Below are 16,692 nucleotides of genomic sequence, written 5' to 3' on the forward strand. Positions count from 1 at the left end.
ATATTATTTATTTATTTATTGCTTTATTTATTTTTTAAAATTTTACCAGCAAAAGATGGGTTTATTTGGGAATGAAAGAGAATTGCAATCCAGGACAAACAAGCTGTGGCAAAACCATAGGCAAGTCTGGGGGACAAAGGAGAGATATGCTTTTTTAAGGAGAAAGGGGTAAGTTGGGAAGGCTGTTAAGAACTAAAAGCCCACTGGAGTTTGGAGGCTCTATTTTAAATTTCTCTAACATCAGTGGTTTAGCTTGGAGAAAGGTACTGGAGACATATACGTAGTTATACATAAATTATAGAATCAAGGAGTTTTGATAAGAGTTCTCATAAAGATATACTCTCTCCCTGGCTAAAGGCATTAGGCCCGGAAGGTTTTACAGGTGAGTTCCACTAAGTCATCCTGATTCCTCTCTTCTCACATTCAGTCCATTGTTAGTCTGGTTAATTTTGCTGCCAAAACACATCATGAATTTGCTAAAATTCTAGCTTGAATGGCAATAGCCTCCTCACTTCCATACCTACTCCTCTCTGCAATCCATTTCCACACATTAGTCACAGTTATGTTTTGAAAACTTAGATCAAATCACCTCACCTGCTCTTCTGAGGAAATGTCATCAATGTCCTTTCATTGCTCTAATAATAAAACCCCAAATTGCCTAATAGAGACCATAATGTCCACCCCTATGTTTCTACTTTCATCCTATACCAATATCCTCCTCGATTACTACACTTCCTTCATACTGGCCTTATTTTACTTCCTAGAATAGTCCAAGTATTGTATTAAAAGAGTAATACATGACACACAGTTAGGACTCATACTAGGAATGTAATGATGGGCCCAAATTAGGATCAATTAATTAATTTCATTCACCACATTATAAAGATCATACTGAAACAGATGGGTTCCATTAATGTTCAAAGCAAGAAAAGGATCCTACTGTTGAACACTAAATTATAGGTACTATCTAATGCAATAAGGAAAAAAAAAGAATAAATATTACAAAAGTTTAGAGAATTGTTGTTGCTTGCAAATGACATAACCATCCACCTAAAAAATCCATGAGAAACAACTGAAAAATTATTACTGCTTAGAAGTGAGTTCAGTAAAATGTCCAAATACATAATAAATATATAAAATAAATTAGCTTTCTTATTAACAGTAATTAATTATAAAATATGGTGGAAAAATGTCCTAGAATCAAACAGATGAAAAAAAAATCTCAGGATCTATTGCTTTCAGATGGGAAATTTGAAAATTAAGACATGGAGTGCTGATGAAAGAAAATGCATTTTAGAATGTGAAACTAAACCTCTTTCTAATGACTGTTTCAATTGATAATACGTCTACTATATGTGAGGTATGCTTTTAAAAAGTTGAACATGCTTACACACCAAAAAAACCCCTCTAGCCTCCTGGTTTCCATCAAAGGAATTCTGAAATTAATACTTTTTACTTCTAATGGCTATCTTTCTTTTGGCAAACGTGATAACAGGTGCATATTAAATATTTAGGTAATACCCCTTATATTTAGGGAGGTTCCTTAGGGATCTCAGTAATTCAAAGATCAACTCTGGACCACAGCAAAGGAGAGATTTATATCGCTGGGGGACAAAACTCCAGAAACGTCAGCCTCTGTGTTGTCTAATATGGTAGCCACTAGCCACATGAGGCTAGTTACATTTAAATAAAACTAAAATTAGTTAATATTAAAATTAAAAATTCAGTTCCTGGGGCGCCTGGATGGCTCAGTTGGTTGAGCGACTGACTTTAGCTCAGGTCATTATCTTGCAGTTTGTGGGTTCGACCCCTGTGTCAGGCTCTGTGCTGACAGCTCGGAGCCTGGTGTCTGCTTCAGATTCTGTGTCTCCATCTCTCTCTGCCCTTCCCCGTTCTGTCTGTCTCTCTCTCTCTCAAAAATAAATAAACATTCAAACAATTAAAAAAAAATTCAGATGGGGCGCCTGGGTGGCGCAGTCGGTTAAGCGTCCGACTTCAGCCAGGTCACGATCTCGCAGTCCGTGAGTTCGAGCCCCGCGTCAGGCTCTGGGCTGATGGCTCGGAGCCTGGAGCCTGTTTCCGATTCTGTGTCTCCCTCTCTCTCTGCCCCTCCCCCGTTCATGCTCTGTCTCTCTCTGTCCCAAAAATAAATAAAAACGTTGAAAAAAAAAAACTTAAAAAAAAAAATTCAGTTCCTTAGTCATACTAATCCCTATTCCAAGCACTCAACAGCCACATGTGGCTAGTAGATACAGTATACAAGAGAGCTCTAATATAGAATGTTTCCATCATCACAGAAAGTTCTATTGGGCAGTGCTATTACTTTTTTAAATTATTTTTTAAATGTTTATTTATTTTTAAGAGAGAGAGAGACAGAGTGTGAGTGGGGGAGGGCAGAGAGAGAGGGAGACACAGAATCTGAAGTAGGTTCCAGGCTCTGCATTGTTAGCACAGAGCCTGATGTGGGGCTCGAACTCATGAACAGAGAGATCATGACCTGAGCTGAAGTCAGACGCTTAACTGACTGAGCCACCCAGGCGCCACTAGGCAGTGCTATTCTTATACTTTGCATAGTCCATAGTCTTTTAAGGTTAACATTTTTTCTTCTTAAATTATAAAAGAATGACGGCTGCTTGGTCTTTCATTTGCAACCCAAGAGACCACCTATCAAGACGCTGTATTTGTTTCTTGCAGAAAGATGAAATATATTCAGTTGGGGGAAAGTATTGACATTCATGATGAAGGGGAAAGAGGTTAGTGTTGGAGCTAGATGATCCAGGTTCAAATACTGGTCCAGCTCATCACTTAGTAATCAGTTACTTTGAGCCTCAGCCTTTCTTTCCTCTGTAAAATGAGGATCATAGAACTCTATATGTTGCGGGGAGTAAAGCAGATGGAAGGCATGTGAAGGACTTAAATAGACAGTCAATAAATGATGCCTGATGTCAAGCACAGTACCTTGCATACGTTAGGTACCATTTACATTTTTCTTTCCTCTTCATTTGTGTGATGATAAAGAACTGTCTCTCTTTCCATCCCCTTTTTGAGCTTTGGCACTATTTTTGGAAGTGTACCCTAGCAAAGCGCTCCAAGCCATGGACTCACCCAACTCCGGTCTGAAATGCTGTAGTGGAATACTTGTTGCCAAAGCCCAGGTAGTTTGGGAGCTCCAGCAGATATTAAATAAGACCTTCTACATGTGGAAGAAACATTTCTTTGGCTGAGCAAATGGGTGCGGAAGGGTTACGACTTCAAGGAGAGAAGTGGATCTACAGGCACCATGGATGATGCACGTGGGCTGGGCCGTTAGCTGTGTTTCCGTGGTGGAGGAGAGACAGGTCTGATTTCAGGTCAAGGGTCACAGCATTTAACTTTCTTACTCCCTCGGGGTTTCTGCCAACTCACCTCATTATTTAGCTCTTGGATCATTTGCTGGGAGGCGTTTTGTTTGCTGAGAGAGGAATCCAGTTGCGTGGAATATTGCATTAACTGTGCTTTGACATTCTCATTTTCCTCCTCCAATATTCTCAGATTTTCCTTTGTCTGCTCCCCCATTAGAGAACAAAGCCCAGAAAAGAGGTGTTACCTCAGATTCCTTTAGAAGCCTGCTCCCCCTTCCCAGCCTGTAGCTCCATCCTGCAGCCTGCCTTCTCTTGGGCCTTCTCTCTCCTCCTCACTTGCCTTTCTCACCTTCCCTCCCCCTTCTCTCCTGAGATTTGAGTCCCCATGGCCTCTGTATCCTACTAGGCTCAGTGGGGCTCAAGTCTTGCCCGGGTTCATGACCCAGCTCTTCTTGGGTTCTCCTTCTCACCATCTTTTCTTTCCTTTTTTCCTCTTGTCGGAATGTCTCCAGCTCTTGCTCCAGCAACTTCTCCTGTTCTTTGCTCTTTTTCAACTGCTCCCGTTTCTCCTCCAGTAATCTTGTTACCTCCTGAAGCTCCTCTTCTAGATTGCTTTTGGCGGAGGCTTGCTCCCTATGCTGAGAAGTAAAGAGACTGGCCTGAAAGACAGTCTTAAGGCTCTACGCTTTTGAAACAAAACAAAACACAAAACAAAACAAAACCCCCTTCCCCTGACAATTGTATAAAGGGAATGGCTGAAATAAACATGAGGGCAACTCCTTGGTTATTTAGCATAGATAATAACAGATTCCTTTGATGTTCAGCATTTTTTTTTGTTCAATTAGATATACCAACTTATTTTATTTATAGATCTAGTTCCCACAGCATCAGCCTTCTCTCCCACTTACTCACTAAATCTTTCCACATAAAAACCTCTTTGAATAAAGTTTTTAAAAAAATCTTAGAAAAGCACAGAAAGAATAATTCAGAGATCAAAGACTTTAAAATGACTGACAAGGATGGCTTTTGAATCCTATAAAAAAAAACCCAACATTGTCCTCTGACTGTTTTTAAGCTTAGCCCTTGAACACGCTTATTATTGGTCATGGGAACTAGAGCTGACAGGCTGGCTTAGCTTTCTAACACAAACTCTGGACAATGAGTTTGAATGGATTGGTGGTGGCATCTTCCCAAATAAAGACTAATATATTTAATCTGGAGCAGAGCAAATGCTTGAGCTGGCAGCCTGCTTGCCTTTTATACCTGGTGTTGAAGGAGTTTTAGACGATCTAGCAGGTCAGTCAGCTTCGCGTCCTGCTCAGCTGTTGTCTTCTGAAACTGCCTCTTTTCCTTCTCCGAATGTTCAAGCTTCCTCCGGGCCTCAGAGAGTTCTGACGTCAGCTCCTCTATCCGTTTCCTAAAGCAACATGGCAACAACAGGAGGACAGACTCAGTGTTTATGTTGGCGGATCATGAGCCACCCGCACGGGGCTTGCTGGCCCATTCCCGGGCAGCTGCCGCGGTGTCCCGGCTGGCTCGCAACGGACAGAGCCTCTCTCTAGAGGTGGCGTGGTGGTACCTGTTGGGTGCGAGTTCCTCTCCGGCCATCAAGGAATCCTTCTGCAGCTTCTGAAGTTCTCTCTGCAGCTCCTGGATGGTCTCCGTCTTCTGCTTCTCCATGAATAGGTAGCTTTGCAGTTTCCTCTGGGAATCCTCTAGGTTACTCTTTGCCAGAAGGGCCTCTTCTTTATACTGGGCTGCTTGCTGAGCTGCAGAACACAGGGGACAAGACAGGCACATGTGCATGTGAGGAGGGAGTGTGCATGAAGACCAGACTCCCAAATAAGACCAGTCTGTTCCTTCATTTTGTGCCCTACCTCAATTTCCAACCTGCTCTCATTTCTCTCCATTTCATTATCACTCCTAAGGAACTCTGCTAAATTATCCGTCTTCAGCTATCCCCCAGCCATGGCCTGCTTCTGGACTAAAGTTCAACAAATCAGTATAAACTGCTTGGTATCTCTTATGTGACTCATCCTGTCATTATGGACAAATCCTGACCCTAATGGAGTTTAGAGTCTAGTCAGGGAGACAGACTGGCCCACACGACATAGAGGACACAGTAAGCGTGCACTCACTGTGAACTCCTGTGAAGCAAGATTGGTGGGGATGGACTTATGGAGGAATAGAGGTTGCGCTGAGCCTGAGAATAAGGAGGAGGAAAGGAATTCCAGATGAGGGGATTGTTAGAGCAAACACATGGGAAGGGAACAGGGGAGGCATGTGGGAAGAGGATGGGAAGAGACTGGTTTGATTGGAAAGAAAAGTGGGAAGGGGTGCCGGGAGACAGCTGAGCAGGTACACGGACAAGAGAGGGCTTTGGAGGACTTGGAAAGCCAGAGAGAATGTTCAGAGTTAATTTAGTGGGTTCTTGAGCAGGGACCTGGCATAAAGAAAAGACTATTTTAGGAAAACTAGAATGTATTAAATGGGGAAAGACTTCCTACAAATATCTTTTTAGTCCATTCCTTTGCCCCCACTGGGTGTAAAGGGAGAAACCTCAAATACGTTGCTTACCGGAGTTTCTCTACACCAGAATATGCTCCTATATACTAAAGTTTCTACTCTTGTTTGTAACTTCAACCTCACCCTAGTCTCTGTTTTTCAGCCTTGGAGACCGGAAGAAAGATGGTATCACTTCAGAAATAATTATATAACTTGGAAGAAGAAGGAAGATTTTCTGTTTTTAAGCAGGGAAGAGAACAGTTTCAGTTTTGGGAATGAAGAATTAGAGGGCTAAAGCCCAGAGCGGGCTGCTCTCCAAAATGAGTGACCACAGGTGCCAAGTCAGGGTGGGGGCTCTAGGTTCTAGAGTTGTCCAGAGAACTAGAGCAGAGGGAGGAGGGCAGAATGTAAGGGGCAGGTGACTACTGCCAGAGAAGGAGGGAAAAGAGGAAACAGTGGTGACGTTTGTGAAAGAAGGGACCTGTTATGTCTCCAAAGCTGGGAAACAATGGTTGAATGTGGGAGCCCAACCACACACAGACACACACTGTTACAGGAGGGGAGGAAGGAGGCTACACTTGGGACCCTTTCTTCCCCCGAAATTGATATGTCACTCACATAACATAAAATTGAACTCCTTAAAGCATACAGGTCCGTGGCTTCTGGAATACTCTCAAAGGTGTGCAACCATAATCAGTGTCTAATTTCTGATCATTTTTCATCACCCCAAGAAGAACCCCTTACCCAGGGCAACAAGTTATCGGCCACCTCTGAGAAAGCAGTCTCAGCAGTGGAGCAAGGACACAATTGACAGTGCAGGCTGCACAGAAAGGATGCGTTTGGAGGCAAAAAAAAGGGGAGAGAATGTGTCTAAACCAGGGAGAGGAGAGGTAAATTGTATGATGAAGGTCCTGGAGAAGATGGGGAGGAAAGCAGTGCACTGAAGCAGAATATGGAGACCTGTCCTCCCCAGGATGGGGAGAGGAGAAGACCTTCACCTGAGGCAGTTGGGAAGGCGGCAGGCATGTGAGCTCAGTAGTCCACTTTCCCACTTAGGGGTGCGTGCAGGAGCTCGAGAGGGCATTGTGATCCTTGGGAGATGTACCCTGAGGTCACTGAAGGTTTGGAGTGAAGAAGTGGAGGAAGGAGAGGAAAGTGGCCCGTTAGAGAAAAAAGGGACTGCTCTGGCCCTGTGGGTTTGAAGTGTGCTGGGGACAGGGACACCACCTGCCGGGGCCTCACCAATCAGCTTCTGTTGCTGTTGAGCATCTTCAAGACAGTCCTTCAGCTTCTGGATCTCAGCCTGCAGGGCTCCACACTCTGCCTTGAACTTATCTTGCTTCACCTCCTGGATGGTGATTTCAAGTTCTGTTGTCATTCGTTGCTGCTTCTCCAACTCCATTTCCTTTTTCATGAGGCTGTTCTGAACCTGGGCCAATTCCTTCTCAAGCTCGTGTAACATCTCATCTTTCTCTTGGAGGATCTGAGGAAAGCAAAATGTGGATGCTGATAGAGGCCTCAGTAGTGCCCTGGTGAGGCCAGTTAGAGATTGTCTAGAGTCCTCTCCAGCTGCCGTCTTCTCTTGTGTGGACATCACAGTAGTCTCCTACCTCTGCTTCCTGCCTTAACTCAGGCTGCTCTCAACGCAGCAGCCAGGGAAGGGGTGGAGGGTGGGGGGTCTCTGAAAGTTTAAGTCAGATGTCGTTCTGCCTCTACTCAAACCCTCCGCTAGCCGCATTCACTTAGTAAAAGGCCAAAGTCCTCACAATGACCTCCCAGGATGCTCATGATCTGGTCTGACCTCACCTCATGGCACCCCTACCCTTCTTGCCTTCAGCCTATCTCCTAGAATATTCTAAGCAGACTGCCGTATAAGGGGGTTCTTGCACTTGCTACTCCCTCTGCCTGGAATATTCTTCCTTAAGACCTTTGCCTGGGTGGCTCCCTCACTTCATTCAAATCTCTGCCCAAATGTTACCTTATCACAGAGGCCTTCCCTGACCACCCTGTGTGAAATAGCCACAAAGCTGTTGTAAGAATTTATCAGTACCTGATATTGGCATTATATTATATATGAGTTCTATGATTTGTTTATCGTCTGTCTCTTGGGATTAGAATGTAACCTCCAGGGGAGTAGGGATGTTGCATGTGTTATTATATTCTTTTTAAAAATGTTTACTTATTTATTTTGAGAGAGAGAGAGAGAGAGAGAGAGAGAGAGAGAGACAGAGAGGGGAAGAGCTTGAGCATGGAAGGGGCAGAGAGAGAGAGGGAGAGAGAGAATCCCAAGCAGACTCCAGGCCATCAGTGCAGAGCCTGACAAAGGCCTCAATCCCAGGAACGTGAGATCATGACCTGAGCTGAAACGGAGTCAGACGCTTAACCAGCTGAGCCACCCAGCTGGCTGGGTGCTTGGCATACCACAGGAACTCAAAAATATTTGTTGACTGAATATATGAATGACTCAAAGCTATTTACCCAGACTCCTTGCCTCTTGTGGTCATCTCTCTGATATTTCCATTTTGACTAATGGATCCCCTCTAGACCTTCAAATGGGAGGTTTGAATGACCAGCCAGTCAAGGGGTTGGATGATTTCTATTAGCTCTGATGGAAGTTTAGAGTTGGAATAGCACTGACTACACAAGCTTGCATTGGTTTCACAACCTTTCTGTCCTTACTTCCATTTGTAGGCTTTTCCAGGACCTTGACTTATGTTGGCAATTATAGATCTTCCAAGGCATAGTTCCATTAGTATTTTCAAACTGCCTGATTTGCATATTCATAAGATATTTGTCATTTTATAAATTGAAATTTCTTGAAATTCATAAGTTTACCTTACAGAATTTTTTTTTAAAATATGAAATTTATTGTCAGATTGGTTTCCACACAACACTCAGTGCTCATCCCAACAGGTGCCCTCCTCAATACCCGTCACCCACCCTCCCCTCCCTCCCACCTCCCGTCAACCCTCAGTTTATTCTCAGTTTTTAAGAGTCTCTTATGCTTTGGCTCCCTCCCTCTCTAACTTTTATTTTTGTTCTTCCTTCCCCTCCCCCATGGTCTTCCATTAAGTTTCTCAGGATCCACATAAGAGTGAAAACATATGGTATCTGTCTTTCTCTGTATGACTTATTTCACTTAGCATAACACTCTCCAGTTCCATCCATGTTGCTATAAAAGGCCATATTTCATTCCAGAATTTCTTTCCACTATCAAGTACAAACAAAAGTATTTTATTTATTTATTATGTGCTATGATAAATCCCAAAGAAGTGCTCAGAATTGCCTCTGGGCCTAAGGACGCCACAGTCTCACTGCTCCTGTGTTGATGGTCCCTGGGCTGTCACAGGGCATGGGTACAGAGCTGCAGGGCCTGCTCTGGCCGGGGTCCAGCCTCTCACCTGTCCCACTGGTGGCTCTACCCAGAGGGCTCCTCTTGCCTTACCTTGTCTTTCTTCAAACCCAGCTTCTGGGTCTCAGTGAACTGGATCTGTAGCTCTTGCAGCCGCCGTTGCAGGATGATGACCTCCTTATCCTTCCTCTCCATGTGGGCGGATGTCTCCTCCCGCAGCCCGTGCAGGTCCAGCTCCAGCTTCATCATGTCTACAGCGGGATGGGGCATGTGCTTCTCGCTCAGAGGGGGGCTCCGGCTTCCTTCTGCCTCCCTCCCAGCCCCCACTGCTCCCTGGCTCACCCTTCATGATGTTCTTCTTCTGTTCGGACACGGCCTCTAGCTCCATGCGCAGGTCCTTCACCAGGTTCTGGTATTCCTCCACGTGCAGGCACTGGCTGTCTTTCTGCTCCTGCAAGTGCTTCAGTATCTGGGCGGATGGGAAAGGAGCAGGGCGGGATGAGGATATGGGGGAACAGTGCTTTCTAAAATGCTGACTCTCAGGGAACCTGGGTGGCTCAGTCGGTTAGGCATCCCACTGATTTTGGTTCAGGTCCTGATCTTACATTTGTGGGATTGACCCCATGTTGGGCTTTGTGCTGACAGTGCAGAGCCTGCTTGGGATTCTCTCTCTCCCTCCCTCTCTGCACCTCCCCCTGCTCTCTCTCTCTCTCTCTCTCTCTCTCTCTCTCTCTCACACACACACACACACACACACACATACACTCTCTCTCTCTCTCTCTCTCTCTCTTTCTGTCTCAAAATAAATAAACAAACATTTAAGTTGCCAAATGTCTAGAACTGATGAATCCAGAGAAACAGAGAAGAATAGTAGGTGCCAGGGGCTGAGGGAAGGAGGATGGGGAGTGACTGCTCGTGGATATGGGATTTCTTTTTAGAGTGATACAAATATTCTGGAATTAGTGGGGATGGTGGCCCAACCTTGTGACTATTTTTAAACCACTGAACTGTATACTTTAAACAGTGAGTTTTAAAGTATGTCAATTATATCTCAATTTAAAAATATTAAAATAATAAAAAAATGTGGCAGACTTAGCATCCTCATGTAGAATGTGCACAAAAGCCTCCAGCCCTTCTGCCCTGTAACAATCAAAAGTCACTGATGGAGCACCTACTATGTACTAGGCCCTGTCTCCTTCTGCCCTGTAACAATTGACAGTCATTGATGGGGCACCTACTATGTGCTAGGCACTATCCTAAGTGCTGGGGACAGTGGAACAAAAAACCCCACAGACATGAATCCTTGCTGCCATTGAGCTGACCTTACAGTGGGGTGAGACAGACAAAGAGCCTAAGTAGTCACTTGCAGACAATGTTAACAGTTGATAGGTGCTATGGAAGAAACAGAGCAGCAAGAGGGGAATGGGGGTGTATGGGGGGATGGGGTTGTCATTATAAATAGAATGGACAGGTTGGCCCCACTGAGAAGGTGTCTCTGAGCAGGGAGTGAGCCATGCTGTAGTGTCTCTAGGTATCTGCAGACAGGGGAACTAGCTGGTGACCAGACTTTGGGGAGAGAACATGGGGAGGTCATGTGGTTAGAGGGATAGGTGATGGAGAGAGTAGGGGGACATGAGGTGAGAGGTCAGTGGGTGGTAGCATCATGGGGGGCTTGTAGTCCTCGGGCAAGGACTTTGGCTTTTTACCCCGAAGCAGGAGGCTGTAACTAAGAGAAGGTAGGAAGATGTGGTTGAGGAGGAGCAGTTAGTCATCTGGACATCAAGGGAGAGCTATGTGATTTCAGAGTTGTCAGGAAGAGGAGACTGCAGCATGAAGGTGGGCAGGGCAGGGGACAGCTGGAGGAATATAGGGTAATCACCATATGATCCAGGTGTGGGCACTGCAGAGGCTCAAAAGCTCACTCTATGGGGTGCCAGAGTGGCTCAGTTGGTTAGGTGTCTGACTTGGGCTCAGGTCACAATCTTGTGGTTTATGAGTTCAAGCCCTGGATAAGGCTCTGAGCCAACAGTGCAAAGCCTTCTTGGGATTCTCTCTCTCTCTCTCTCTCTCTCTCTCTCTCTCTCTCTCTGCCTCTACCCCACCTGCTCTCTTTGTGCGCTCTCTCTCTCTAAATAAATAAATAAACTTAAAACAAAAAGGCTCACTCTATGCCAGGCCAGCTGGGACCTGGATAGTGCCATTCCTAATAGAACATCCAGGTAACATGAAAGCTTTGGATAGGACACATAAAATGGCAGTGGAAAGTATAGTCTGTTTCATAGGGAAGTCTGCATCAATTTAAAAAATGTAGTGGTAAAAAGGCATTAGTGTTTCATTGATATAGAGTTTTGGTTTTGCAAGATGAGAATGTTCTAAAGATCTGTTGCACAACAATGTGAATATAACTTAACATGACTAAAATGTATACTTAAATGTGATTAAGATGGCAAATTTAATGTTATATGTATTTTTGCCATTATAAAAAATAAGAGTATGGGAGAAATAAAGACATTTTTCAGACAAAAAAAAAAAAAAAAAAACAACCCAGGAGTGTTATGAGATCTTGCTGTAGGTCAGGACGTGAATAATATGGAACTGACCTTTAAAATAAATATTGACAGATGTCCAAGGAAGAACTCCAAAATTCAATACTGATCCTTCATTCATTTAAACTTTCTGGTGTCAGAAAGTCCTGGAAAGAGAAGAGTCTCCATCCCTCCAGTAGAGGACTCTTGGAGAGGTTATATGTGTTGTTCACTCTCCCTGCTACCTGCCTTTGCCTACCCACAGTATGGCCTCAGGTGGCTGGCTTTGCCTTGGATCCCAGGTTCAGGTATGACTGACTTAAGATCTCACCAAGGAAATGCAAACTGGTGCAGCCACTGTGGAAAACAGTATGGAGGTTCCTTAAAAACTTTTTTTTATTAGATTTTTCAATGTTTATTTATTTTTGAGACAGAGAGAGAGATAGTGTCTGAGCAGGGGAGGGGCAGAGACAGAGACACACACAGAATCTGAAGCTAGCTCCAGGCTCTGGGCTGTCAGCACAGAGCCTGATGTGGGGCTCAAACCCATGAACCACGAGATCAGGAGCTCAGCTGAAGTTGGACGCTTAACCAACTGAGCCACCCAGGCACTCCTGAGGTTCCTGAAAAACTTAAAAATAGAACTGTCTTATGATCCAGCAATTGCACTACTGGGTATTTACCCAAAGAATACAAGGAGAGTAATTCAAAGGGATACATGCACTCCTATGTTTATAGCAGCATTATTTACAATTAGCTGAGATACAGAAGCAGCCCAAATGACCATCAACTGATGAATGGATAAAGAAGATATGGTATATTCCATATACAATGGAATATTATTCAACCACAAAAAAGAATGAAATCTTGCCAGTTGCAACGACATGGATAGAACGAGAGGGTATAATGCTCAGCAAAATATGTTGGTCAGAGAAAGTCAAATGCCATGATTTCACTCATATTTGGAATTTAAGAAACAAGACAAATAAGCAAAGGGGAAAAGAGATAGAGATAGAGATAAAGAGAATCAAAAAACAGATTCTTAATTATAGAGTACAAACTGAAGAGGGGAGGTGGGTGAGGGAGTGGGTTAATAAATAGGTGATGGGGATTAAGGAGTGCACTTGTCATGATAAGCACCAACTGATGTACAGAATTATTGAATCACTGTATTGTATACTTAAAATTAATATAATGTTGTGTGTTAACTAACCGGAATGAAAATAAAAACTTAAGGGGCACCTGGGCGGCTCAGTTGGTTAAACATCTGACTCTCGGGTTTTGGTTCAGGTCATGACATGTCTGGTCTAACAGTGCAGAGCCTGCTTGGGATTCTCTCTCTCCCTCTCTCTCTCTCCCCTTCCCTCGCTCTCTCTCTCTCTCAAAATAAATAAACATCAAAAAAAAAAGTAACTTAAAAAAAAAGATCTCACCTAGGAGAGCACTGAACCTAGCTTTGGCTACTAGTTGGTCAAATCTTGCTATTTGTTTACATGGTTTAAATGCTTATTCACTGTTAGAAACAATTTTTGAGGTGGCTTTGAATTTTGAAAATAATGAGTTTTTGAAAAAAAGGACTGATTGTGAATAGATAATCTTCCCTAAATTTGGTACTCTTCAACTCCAACCAGAAACTAGAAAGCTGAATGGTCCTTTTGAACCTAGCAAGCCAAGAGGAGTCTCTGTCTTATTTAGGAGTACTGTTGAAAGGGGGTTAAGAAGCAGGTGCAATTCCAAAATTCAGCCACAAAATTGAATACTGCCAGACACATTCGTTGGGACTTGGCATACATTGCATACAGTATCTTTGTGACAGGGCCAACCAAGGTCACACAAATACAGAAATGAAAAATAAGCAAGAAAACCCAGAATCAAACTCAACTCCACTCGACACCCCAGGCACAAATAAGCAAAAGTTCGCCTACCTTTTTAATGTCTTCACAATCTTCTGAGGAGCTAGGAGGATGTCTGTGTGTGGCTGTATAGGAAGCAAAATCTGCTTGTAATTTTATCAAAGCCTCTTCACGCTCCAGAACCTGCGTATAAGTGGAGGTCAGTCATGCTGGGTGATCAACAGAATGTGATTATTACTAGACTAATGTTGCAGGGTGTTCCTTTTTTCAGCCTAAGTTCATTGTAATATTCCTGTGTGCTTAGTTCAGAGAAAGAATTAGGTTCTCAATCTTACATTAAGGTTCAGTAAGGCATAGGCAGTGGTTTGTCTCAAGTCTGTCAGTGGCCACATTTTGGACTCCCTCCTGAACCTCTGTGTGGTCTAGTTTATGAGGCAGAAGGTTCTTTAAAAACTGTGATGGAAAAACATACTTGATGTATCAGAGGACAGGATTCAAAGTTCAAGAATTAAAGAAGGAAGTTTCTTATGCAGTGGGTGGATGTGTATGTACTTTAAAAAAATTTTATTTTTTTTTATTTAAAAAAATTTTTTTTTCAACGTTTTTTATTTATTTTTGGGACAGAGAGAGACAGAGCATGAACAGGGGAGGGGCAGAGAGAGAAGGAGACACAGAATCGGAAGCAGGCTCCAGGCTCTGAGCCATCAGCCCAGAGCCCGACACGGGGCTAGAACTCACAGACTGCAAGATCGTGACCTGGCTGAAGTCGGACGCTCAACCGACTGCGCCACCCAGGCGCCCCACTTTAAAAAAATTTTAAAAAGCATGAAAATTTTGTTCTTGTTGGTTGAAAATAATTCAAACAAAACCCAAATCATCAAAAATAAGTGAAATCTCCTCTCCATTTAGTCTCCCTTCTCTCCCTTCCACTAGGGGGCAGTGGGTACTATGGGCAATTTACTGTACGTACTTCCATAATATGATCAAAGAGTTTAAAAAACAAAAGTGGAACTCAACTATTCATAGTATTTTGCAACCTTTCTCAACAATATATCACAAACATCCTTCTACACAGTCCTTACAGATCTACTTAATACTTTTTCTTGGCTGCATATTACTCTACAGTATGGATATCTCTTTAACCATTTTAAAAAAATTTCTTCAACCATCTCCCTATTGATGAACACTTAGGTTGTTGTGTGAGAGATTTTAAGTCTCTTTAGAATCTTGAACTTAGTGTGGGTTCGGGGGATGCATCCATGGAGAATATGAACAAAAGGTGGGGGCAAGTATAATTAAGATATTTGAGGAGTCTTGGGGAAAGAGATTACTTTAGGTGACTCTTTTTCCCTCCTTTCTTTCTTCATGGCATTATTTTTGGTGTCTCAGAAAAATGTTCTAGAAGTCACTTACCAAAGCATTACTGCAGGCTAGTTTATTTCGAAGTTCCTGGATTAGATCATCCTGTTCAGAGACCTTTTGCCAGACTTCAGACAGTCGTTTCAGGGTCTCCTGATGCTCTTGAATCATGCAGGAAGAAGTATATATACGCACCTTTGAATGGTCACCCTTATTCTCAGGGTCCTGGGATATTTAGAAATAATGGGTTGGTTTTGTTCATGATATCTGAGTTAACTTCAGAATAACAGAAGCATGGAAAATCTCTTTGCTCTATATTCTAAAAGTTTATGTTCATATATGTGAATCATATCTCCCTAAGTTAAAGGAAAAAATTAACCAGTGCATACACATGGTGAAAACTTCAAACAGTTCATAAGAGGATACACTGAAAAGTTAGTCTTCCATCTTGACCCTCCATGACCCAGTTCTCTTCTTCTATGACAGTCTGTGTTACCAGTTTTGGGGGGTATCCTTCCAGGGATATTTTATGTATATACATATATACACATCGGTATATAAACTGAGTTGGCACTTCAGAGTAATGGGAAAGAGGTTCAACAAATCAAGTTGGGACAGCTGGAGACCCCTTTTGGAAAACACAAAGTTATGTATATCTATATTTATCTATCTACCTATATATGTAGATTCTCTCTCTCTCTCTCTATCCATCTATATCAATTCCAAATAGACTAAAGATAAAAACATGGAAGTACAAATCTACAAAAGTGCTAAAAAGAAAATGAGGTAAACTTTTATGATCTTGGGGGTAGAGAAGGTCTTCCTAAGCATGAAATCAAACCTCGAATCTATCAAGGAGGCCTCAGAGATTTAACTCCATAAAAATTTAAAATTTCTGTATAGTGGCGTGCCTGGGTGGCTCAGTCAGTTAAGCATCCAACTTCGGCTCAGGTCATGATCTCACAGTTCATGAGTTCAAGTCCCGCATCAGGTTCTGTGTTGACAGCTTAGAGCCTGGAGCCTGCTTCAAACTCTATGTCTCCCTCTCTCTCTGCCCTCCCCCGTTCATGCTCTCTCCTTCAAAAATAAATAAAAACACTAAAAATTTTTTTTAAAACAATAAAAAAATTTTCTATATAGTGACAAATACCATTAGTAAAGTAAAATGAAAAGGTACAAACTGGGAGAAGGTATTTGTCACATATGTAATACAGCACTATTACACGTAGTATATTAAGAAGTTCCTGTAAGTTGATACACAGAAGACTAAATACCCAATTAAAAAATAGGTTAAGGATTTAAATAAGTAATTCATCAAACAGATATCCATATGACCAAAATACTCATGAGCAGTGTTCAATATTTGTCAGCATGGAGGTGTGGGCACTGTGATGTGCCTCCCAGGCTGGGAGGTCTGCCCTGAGACAGCCCTCAGTTGTCAGCCCTTTTTGGGGATTGCCTGGGCTGAAGAAAATTGCTTTGCCCAAAGTCATGCCTCTTCCTAGGGGCAGCTCACACTCAAAACTGATCAACATGGAGCTACACGGTTAGCTCCTTTCCCCCAATTTGGGCCCCTTTTGAAGGTCTGTTCAGCCCCAGAGCTCCCCACAGGGTTGGCTAAGGCCTTTGTTGGGACTGCATCACAGCTCAGCTTCTCCCCCTGCTCAACCTTGCTTCCTTCTCCTTCCTGTCACAGGTGCTGATACCCAGGGATCTGCCTACCAAAATGTACTGCTTGCCAATTTGTCTCAGAGTCT

General features: G+C 43.1%; 1 protein-coding gene across 4 annotated transcripts in view; it reads right to left on the bottom strand.

The window, feature by feature from the left end:
- Positions 1-16,692, bottom strand: part of PMFBP1 (polyamine modulated factor 1 binding protein 1) — a 48,654-nt gene that overhangs the window by 12,992 nt on the left and 18,970 nt on the right. For all 4 annotated transcript variants that reach the window (XM_047836231.1, XM_047836229.1, XM_047836232.1 and 1 more), the window contains exons 6-14: positions 14,990-15,160; positions 13,649-13,759; positions 9,541-9,667; positions 9,292-9,449; positions 7,089-7,329; positions 4,921-5,110; positions 4,605-4,758; positions 3,812-3,979; positions 3,406-3,543 (exon numbers count right to left, since the gene is read on the bottom strand). In XM_047836231.1, the coding sequence (XP_047692187.1) occupies positions 3,406-3,543; positions 3,812-3,979; positions 4,605-4,758; positions 4,921-5,110; positions 7,089-7,329; positions 9,292-9,449; positions 9,541-9,667; positions 13,649-13,759; positions 14,990-15,160 (1,458 nt within the window). The remainder of the gene's footprint in view (positions 1-3,405; positions 3,544-3,811; positions 3,980-4,604; positions 4,759-4,920; positions 5,111-7,088; positions 7,330-9,291; positions 9,450-9,540; positions 9,668-13,648; positions 13,760-14,989; positions 15,161-16,692) is intronic.

This window comes from Prionailurus viverrinus, chromosome E2 (genome assembly GCF_022837055.1).
Source record: "Prionailurus viverrinus isolate Anna chromosome E2, UM_Priviv_1.0, whole genome shotgun sequence".
Classification (NCBI taxonomy): Eukaryota; Metazoa; Chordata; class Mammalia; order Carnivora; family Felidae; genus Prionailurus; species Prionailurus viverrinus.